Source organism: Corvus kubaryi, unplaced genomic scaffold (assembly GCF_017639235.1).
Source record: "Corvus kubaryi isolate FWS band 111438036 unplaced genomic scaffold, C.kubaryi_AGA036_p1.0 split3-37304, whole genome shotgun sequence".
In the NCBI taxonomy this organism is placed as follows: domain Eukaryota; kingdom Metazoa; phylum Chordata; class Aves; order Passeriformes; family Corvidae; genus Corvus; species Corvus kubaryi.
Window position 1 is genome coordinate 3,715,153 of NW_024582087.1, and position 9,179 is coordinate 3,724,331.

Consider the following 9,179-nt stretch of genomic DNA (forward strand, 5'->3'; position numbering starts at 1 on the left):
GCCACACACTGACTCCCAGGCTGGCTGCTTTCATGAACCCTGCTGAGAACCTGAGTTTAGCTCACAGCAAATGCCTTTTGGGGATGGAAAAAAAATTTAAAAAAAAGAGACACTGACCCATTTGAGTTCCATCTGTTGGGGTTTATAACTGTTCTCCTTATAATTGCCAACAGACAATGTGAATTGCAATTAGCTAATTGCTTGCTAACTTTGCGTTCTAATAATAGTCATGTTCCAGAGTTATACAAGTTTGGAGGCTGCTGCTGTTCCCTTGCAACTGGCAATAATAAATAATATCATATTCCCTCAGCTTTGCCATTTCTTCCAAGTTTCATCCCCATGCAAATTGCTCCAGCATGTCCTAATCCCTGACGGGATGGCAGAGGCATCAACAGCATTTATTTGCAGTTCCCTGCACTGGGAGGGTTTGGCACATACATGAGGATGTGGCACCGGGAAGCTGTGCCTCCCGTGTGCCACTTGTCCCTGTTGCAGGGCCAGCGCAGCAGGGCCAGGAGATGCCTCTCATCATGCCATGGTGGCAGGACTAGTGTCTGCATCCCTGGAAATGCAGCCCTCCCGTCAGCATGTGCTTGGTTAGAGCTTTTTGGAGGTTTTGGGTTTTGTTTGGATTTTTGCCTTCCCTTTGCAGGATCAGATGTGGCCCTGGCCCCTGTAGTGACATGTTTTATTACCAGTAGCTTCAATAATGTCAGCACAGGCCCACACTGGAGCTTTCAGAAACACAGCCTCTCCAGCAGCAGAACAAGCTCTATAGTGTCACCACTACAGTGATAAGGGGGGGCTAGAGCCCAGTGGGGCTCCCAGGGGGAACAGGGGTCAAGTTGGGTGCAGAGCCCCATCATCCACTGGATGGGGGGCACAGAGAGCTCCCTTCCACACAAGTGAATTTTTCGGCACCCCTCTCTGGGCTGTCTGACCTCCAGCTCATTACTGCCACGCAGATGCAGCTAATTGAGAAGCAGAGCAACAGCCTGATCCAGCAGAGTCAAGGCCAATGAAATGAACATCATTCCCTGGCGCATGAGGAACTACTGAACACGGAGCTGCCAGCAGGCTGACATCTCCAGAACTTACAGACTAATCTCATTAAACCCGACCAAGAAGCCTTTCAGAGCTGGGGGAGCCATGTCAAACCAAAAGCTGGGGTGGATTATTCACTTCTGGTGTTTTTCCACATGCCTGGTTCCCTGTCTTCCCCCACCACAGGCAGCGGGGTGTGGGACCCCAGCTGCCAGGTGTGATGCAGCACAGGATGGGGGGCATCTGCCCAAACCCCACTCAGCCCACATGAGCTCTTGGCTTCCCAGATGGGGCTTGCACAGGGGCTCCTGTTCAGCTTCCTCCTGAGCAGAACTTTCTGTCACTGCCTCAGGTGCCCCCCAGCCCCTGCTTCCAGCAGACCAGTGGGCTTCTTGGTTCCAGAGCTGCTTCAGGCTGCTTCTCCTCCGAGCACAACTATACCAACTTTCTTATCCCTAACTTCTCCTCTCTCCTGCTCCTGCTATCTGACTCACAAGTAGATTTATGAAGTTTAAAAGCACTCCTTGTGCAAGCCAGGCTCCATAGCCTCATCTTCCCACTCACACAGCCTGCTCTCACTCCCTTCCCTGGGGTTTGGGCAGAGGTACCAGAACTGTACCATGAAAGGGAGTTCTCCTTGGCAAAGCCACAAACAAGAGCTCTCCCTCACAGCAACTGAAGATTGCTGTCCTCTCCCCATGGCTCAGGTACACAGGGCAGGAGGAGGTGGCTCTTGCTCAAACCAAATAGTGGGACACAAGGAGCTGGAGGAATCCAGCCAAAGGAACAGCTTTGCTCACTTCTGCTTTGGCTTCATCAGTGGATGTTTTCTCTCAGCATTGGTTCATGGGTTTCAGACTGAGGGAATGTTAGGAAACGAAAGGGAGAAGGCTGTGACACATTGCATGATGTGCCAAGGACCAGTGGTGACGCATGGCAGCTGGCAGGACTCTGGTGTGCACCTCACTTTTGCTGCCCCCACAGGACCTGCCACCCTCACCCTGGCTGTCCCAGCATAGCCACAGCTGTCCAGCACCAGCTCCAGCTTCTCTGCTCACACCAGCAGCTGGGGACCATCATCTACTGCCCCGATGACTGTTCCTTCCAAAGTGAGATGACTGGGCAGGGCACATGGTCAGTGGCTTCTGCTGCTCACACTGTCTGGGTGAGCTGTGTCCTGTCCTGGCTGTTGGGAGTGTACAGCTGCTGCAGCCTCACAGGCCATGCTAAAGGCTGCATTGGTGTGGGCCTCTGGGGACACAGGCTGTCTGTCATCCCAGAGCCAAATGAGATTGAATGTAGCATTGAAGCAATGCCTGAGCCAGTCTGCCTCTCCGGCACAAACTCTGGCTTGTCTGGAAGTCATGTCTTGTGGCTTCCCATGTGTGTCCAGTGGCTTTTCATCCTTGCCCTGCACTCCAGTGAGGCAGCAGGTTTTGGCTGTTGGAAAGAAGCTTTGGGCTGTTCAGTGGAACTTAGGAAACTCCTGTCTTTTTTCTTGAATTTTAACTTGCTTCAGGATTTACTTCACATGGTACATGATGTCTTGGGGTGACTTTATGATGTGTATCCCCTATTGCTACTCCATGCCTAGAAATTAATTTTGTGCCTTTCTGTGCCTTTAAACTGAGCCTGAGAGGGAGGAGAGGAAAAAAAACACCGAGCAAACTTCTCAAAGCAGTTTGTTCAAGGACACAGAGATACAGACTCCTCTTGCTTCTAACAGCAGCAGCGGGAGCAGGAGGAAGCACCCTGCTTGCTTTTCAGCCAGCTTTTGGCCTCTTTTCTCCAGAGAGAGATGGAGAGTTGAACTTTGTTTGCCTGGAACTTTGGTTTTTTCCTTACTTCTCTTCTGGACTGTTTCAACATCAGAACACCTCGGGAGAGTCCTCCACCGAGGCCCAGCTCCGAGGAGGAGGAGAGAGACCACCTCTACAGAAGGACTCTGAAATTTTCCCAGGTTTCTCTCAGCAGAGCGAGAGGTTTTATTATTTAGCATTATTATCCTTTTCCTGTGTGTTTGTTAAATAAATAGTTTTTATCTCTTTCACTTTCCTCCGAGGAAAATTTATTTTTTCTCGAACCTGGTAGGGGAGGGCTGGTTGTGACCTGCCTTCTCTCAGAGGATATTTTTCTTCCAAATTTGTCTGAACCGGCACACACGGTGCTTGCAAAATGCCTGGGGTGGGAGAGAGACAGGACCTTCCCTGGGTTCAGATTCTTGTTATGAAATGGTTCTGTGCTGTTGGCACCCTGGGGTCCAGGAGTGGATATGTGCTGGAAAGATGAACCTGCCTTGTTGCCCTGCACTCCCACCCCCTCCCCAGCTACCAGCGCCTCCCCACACATCAGAACATAGAGAAATATTAAGCATCTATTTAATTTCCCAACAAAGTACTGTGAGATTCAGCTCCCCTCTGTCCCCCAGCATACCACAGCCGCCTCTTCACTGGGGCTGACACGGGATGGCTCCCTGTTCTCCCTGGTCCTTTTCTCCACAGGCCAGACAGTCTCTAGGCTGCTTGGGGAAGGCAGAATGAAGAACGTCAAGCCAGTAAGTCTCCTAACCATTCTGCTATGTGAGGAATGAATCCAAGAGCCTTTGCACACTATTAATCTTTTCCAGTTCCTAAGAAAGCAAACTATCTCCTCCCGCTCCCATAAATTCAACCTCTTTCTCCAGCTTCTCCCCTGGTGTTTGAACTGTTCGCCAAAAGCTTTATTAAAACCTACAAGATGCAGTTTTGTTCTTAACTGAATCCTAAACAACTGTGCTAGGTGGAGAAGAAACATTTGGTGCTGTCAGCTTTAGAGCATTTTTGTGTGTAGTCCATGGCCACTTGTCAGCCAGGGACCAGCCTCAGCCCCCCACTGAGCCCAACAGGACCTTTGCTCTGCTCCCCTGAGGTTGGGAGATAAATTCAAGCCGGCCAAACCTCATGGCCTCATGTCCAAGAGCACCTGGCAATAATCCGTATGGGGGGTAGCAGAAGGGATATTCCCCTGGATACAGTGTGGTCCTGTTGGCACCTCGCCCTCCTGTGCCACGCCATGGCAAATGTCTGCAGCTTGCCAGTGGCCTTGGGGACAAGCTGTGCTGGGCAGCTCCCGTGCCCTGGCAGCTTTCCTGCCACCCCTTCTCCTGCTCTGAGTGGAGAGGCTTCTGCTACAAACCCTCTGCCTGTCCCCTTGGCGTGACCTGGGCAGTGCCACCACTGGGGGATCTCCCCAAAAACAAAGTTAAGCTGGAAACTAGATGAGAGGATGGGCAGAGCCACTTATTTTCCATTGTTGGTCCCAGTCAGAGGAACACTGGACAGATCCCCTAATTTCTCCACACTGCTGCAGCTGGGAAAGTCCAAGCCAACAACCTGACACTTGGCTGGGTACAAGTGCAGCATGGAGTGTTTTCAAGACTCCATAGACAGCCCCGGAGCTGTCAGCTACGGGAAATAAACTTCTGTGCTATTTATGGACATCTGTTGTGCTCTGATTCAGGGGTGGAAGGCTGCAGCAGTGCCTAAAACATTTCACTGGGAGGCAGAAGCAGCTCCTGGGAAGCCACAATCAGTCTGAATTTTCAAATAATACTATTTGAAAAAATACGTTTGCTCTTTCAGAGAATGAATTAAGAACTTGAGCAAAACTGCTAAACATAAAAATTCCTGAACATCTGGAAAGAATTAGTCAGGAAGATGCTTGGGACAGGGAGCTCAGGCAAGTTCAGGAGACACCTACTGCAGATCTGTGTCCCCAGGAGGAGGGAAAGGGTTGGGGGGAAAAGCAGGAAGGGAGGATTGAAATAAAGCCTCTGCAGGACAGGCAATGAGAACAGGCTCTGTCCACATGCAGTACAGGCAGCCCTAGAGGGTCTGTGGGGGGTAGGGGGTTAGGGGCCAGTCCACATTGGCAAAGAGCTCACCAGGTAGCTGCTCGTGCCTGTCCTTGCAAGGGCAGACAAGGGCCCTGTGCTGAGCATATCCCACGTGGGAAAGCTCATCACTGCTGCAGGCCAGATGTGTCCCCGCTCACTGCACACCCATCAGATCAGCAGAGTTTGCCCTGCTTTGGAGCTCAACTGCTCAACAGGGCAAAAGCTATGACAAAGTCAAAAGCACAAGAGAAACACTGAGCTGGAAGTGGGGAACAGAGCAAAACAGCCAGCTAACAGGGAGTGGAGAATGTCTGCTGTATTTCGGAGCAGGTAAGTACTCAGGCAGACCATCAGCAAAGTCGCAAAGGAGTTCTGCTTCAGGCCAAGGTGAAAGTCTCAAAGAATAAGCACAAAAACCATAGGGACTTGTGAAACCCATGCTTGGTTTATTAAATGAATCACAAAGCTTTTTATCACATATTTCTGCCTCCGAGTCACTTTTTACACTTCAGTTCAGGTGCCAAATCTTTTGTCTTTTCCATAACTGTGAACTCTTGTAATACACTCAGTTTTGGAATCTGTTTCAAATCCATGAGCTTATGCTGAAGCAAAGCTTTTGCATTTGTTTTGGAAGTCTGGTGTTACCAACAGCAGGTCCCCATATCTGAGCAGAACTGCAAAGGTCCCACTGCACCAGAAGCCAACACTCACCCTTGTGGGAGAAAACAAAACAACCATATACGAGTCAGGTGCTCCTTATAAATGTTTGTGGGTATTTGAATTTAATAACTGAATTTAGTTTGTGTTTTTCCTGTAAGTGAAGAATAACTGTTTTCCAATGGAGTTAGCAGGAGGTAAAGCTGAAAATCAAAGCGTGAGCTTTGTGTTTCCTGACAATTTTCCTTTAACCTTTAAGGGAGCTCCAGCTGCACTTTATTGCATTCCTCAAAGACAGATCTCCATGCAAGAATACTTTAAGAGCTCTATTCCAAAAATAAAGGTACTTGGATTTATTTTTATGGTTACATATTTTTTACCAGTTGGTCTCAGAGCCCTTAGGGTTGCCTTACCCACAGCCCCACTACGGTGCAGCACAGCCTGGAGTCCCTGACCCCACATTTGGCTCCCCAGGCAGCTGGAGCAGCAGGTGCTGCTCTCACTCACCTCCCTCCTGTCCCGGTACTCAGGAAGGTGCTGAAATCCAGCACCCAGAGACATCCCCATGCTGCACACAGGTGTCTGACTCAGCCATGCAGGCTGCCAGGCAAGGAGGAGCAGGAGGGGCCTTTCCACCTGCCTGCTGACAAGTGCACCACTGAAAGACTGAATGCCCACCCTGGCTGTGTTCGTGGGGGAACCTTCAAATCCCCAGTGCCTCCCAGGCAAATGGCAACTGAAGGGAGCTCTGCGCATGCAAGGAACCATGTCCTTGTTAGCAATGGGGCCCCTGGCAGCCATCCTGACAGAACATCCAGATCTGGAATGGAACAAGCCCACAGCTGATCCCACTTAGAGTGCTCTGATGCAGAGACTCACTCGCACCCTGCAGAACACTGCAGACAAATGCAACAGATGAGATGGCCCATCAACCAGGAACAGCACAGAGCAATTAATCACACCAAAACTTCAATGAGCACCTCCTTCACCCTATTTCAGTCAGTCAGGGCATAGCCACTTTCAATGCAGGAAGTTCCCTAAGCACTTTCATCTGTTGTCAGCACAAAGACAGACGTCAGGGGCCAAACATCTGGGAGAAGCAGAAGGGCCACCACTGAACTGTGTTGAACATCTTCCAGCATTTAAACCCATTTGTTCATTGTGCAGCTGTCCTGAAGAGAGGCTGACAGCAGAGGGGTGTGGAAGGGTTGTATAGCATGTGCACATGTAAAGACAATTCTGTATCCAAGCACACCGTGATCTGTTGGTTTGTGATGATACATCAAGGCCTGAGCAAGGATGACATCCCTGATTCACTCTGAGGCATCAGCCTTGGCACACTTCAAACCCTGTGTAAGGAGCACAAGGCTGTACAGCCACATGAGCCCCCACCAGGACCCTGAGCCCTGCCAGGAGCAGAACCCATCTCACCTCCACCCTGGGCAGAGCACCCAGCGCCAGGAGCAGGACAGCAGTTTTCTCTGCAGGTGGTTTTCTTTACACCTAGAACTGTGTGTGAAGCCTTACCTCATGAAGCCCCTATCCCTGATGGGAGCACTGGCAGCCTCAGCCCCAAGCCAGCACTTTCCCACCCCTGGCACCCCGATCTGCTCCCACCCCATCTGCTGCCCCCACCACCGCTCTTCGCAGGTCACGCAGTGCCCTCAGGTGGCCGCAGGGACAGCCCAGGTTGGAGACACAGAAACGTGAGCACAAACACACCCACAATGTGTCCAATGCAATTCTTTATTGGCTTTCTCTGAGAAGCTGCAGCTCCTTACCAAATACGTTATTTAGAGACAAACATCAATATCCCACTGCTTCCCGGGAACGTTCAGAGGATCAGTGCCATGGCCAACAAAAGGTGTCCCTGAACTGGCAGCAGCTGCTACCAGAGAGTGATGTTTTAAGACTGATTTCAGTGGGCTCTGGCAGAGGTAACAAAGCAGTGTACTGTTAACATCCTTGAAAACTGCCCATGTCAGAACTCAGGCATCCATGTACCTCCATAATTACATTTTCAAGCCAGATTTGCTCCTTTCTACTCCATGCCCAGGTGGGATGAATGCAAACACACTGCTCAAGGACATGAGGCGACTACTGTTTGTAAGCCCTAATCTGACATCTTTTCTTTATTTGTAAGAACGGACCCCAAATATCTTTCATGGCACCAGCCTGAAGGACTCTGTTACACATCTGCAGCACATCATGTAAGTAAGTATCAATATTTTTTCCATGATACAAAACATCCATGTCAGGAGTAGGAAAGGACAAGTTCCACAGCTGGAGGTGACTTTCTTTTATTCTCATGGCTTTTTCAGCTCAGCCCCTTCTTCAGACACAAAGGCCATTTCCACTCGAAAATGGCACAATTCAAGCATTTCATGCTGAGGCCAAGAATCAACTCACTCAGCTTCCAAAAAGCACCAGAAGAGCTCCCTCAGTTCCTCATTCCCTTTGCAGCATCCCAGAGCACGCCAGAAGCTGGTGAGTGCCAGTCCCTGCTGCCCTGTCAGGAGCCAGGTGAGCAGCTCACCTCCCGATGGTTGTCCACAAACAGTGAGACCTTCAGGAGCGTATCTAAGTTGGAGAGAAAACAACAACCCTGTCAGCTTAATGTACTTTACCTGTATTCTGTACTCCCAAAAACCTAACTTGTTTCTAAAGGCAATAAAAAAAAGCGTAGGTAAAACTGACTGAGCAGTGAAATGGGTCACTGAGCCCTTGCTACACTGTGAGGGAGGATGGTGCTTCCAGCTGCGTCCAGGTGTGATGGTGAGTACTTTCAACTGAAGCTGACCAAGATTTCAGAGAAGGTCACAAAGGTCAACTGAGTGGGGTCACCCACTGCTGCTGAGACCAGCACAGCCAGCACGGCCAGGTCTGTGTGCTGTTCCCAGGGGACATCAGCACGGAGCCCTGGGAAAGACTCCTCGGGTCTTTGTACACGGAGCTACCTTGAATGACGTCTTCTTTGTAGCGTTCCAAAATCCTCTCCCAGGACTGCGGGAGGGCTTCCATGTCTGCCAGGCTGCCCAAGCTGAGGCGCTGCAACAGCAGTTTGCTCTCCAAGTACCTTCGTGCCTGGTAAGGACCACAACGAGAAAATGGCCCCTCCAGCGCTGTCCCTAACACCCCCCAGCGCTGCCCAGAGACCCCAGCAGGATACAGGTGCCGGTAGTAGCGCTCCACGTCCTGCAGCCCCTCCAACACGTCGGCCAGCGAGGGGCAGCGCGGGCCGCGTCGCAGAACCCCCGCCAGCCCGAGCTCGGCCGCCCGCTCCTCGTACAGCCGCAGCACAGCGGCCGCGGCGGCCCCCGCGGCGTCCCGCACGGCCCGGAGCTCCTCCCTGCCGGCACAGCGGGGTCAGCCGGGCCCTCGCCCCCTGCCCGCCCGGCCCCAGCCGCCACCTCACCGCCGCCCGCCCAGCTGCTCCATCAGCGCCTCGGCCGCGCCGCGCTGCTTCTGCCACAGCCGCGCCCGCAGCTCCGGGAAGGCGCCGAGCGGCGTCGCGACCCACGGCAGTCGCCGCACCGCCCGCATCTGCGCCGCCAGCGCGGCCAGCGCGCCCAGCAGCGGGGCCCAGGCGGCCAGAGCCGCCCTT

General features: G+C 51.9%; 1 protein-coding gene across 1 annotated transcript in view; it reads right to left on the reverse strand.

Moving 5' to 3' along the window:
* Positions 1-7,302: 7,302 nt before the first annotated feature.
* The window catches only part of CUNH1orf109 (chromosome unknown C1orf109 homolog), a 2,447-nt gene continuing 570 nt past the window's right edge, over positions 7,303-9,179 (reverse strand). Inside the window, exons 2-5 of the mRNA XM_042015368.1 lie at positions 8,991-9,176; positions 8,745-8,924; positions 8,533-8,651; positions 7,303-8,155 (exon numbers count right to left, since the gene is read on the reverse strand). Coding sequence (XP_041871302.1) covers positions 8,088-8,155; positions 8,533-8,651; positions 8,745-8,924; positions 8,991-9,176 — 553 coding nt within the window. The 3' untranslated portion in view covers positions 7,303-8,087. The remainder of the gene's footprint in view (positions 8,156-8,532; positions 8,652-8,744; positions 8,925-8,990; positions 9,177-9,179) is intronic.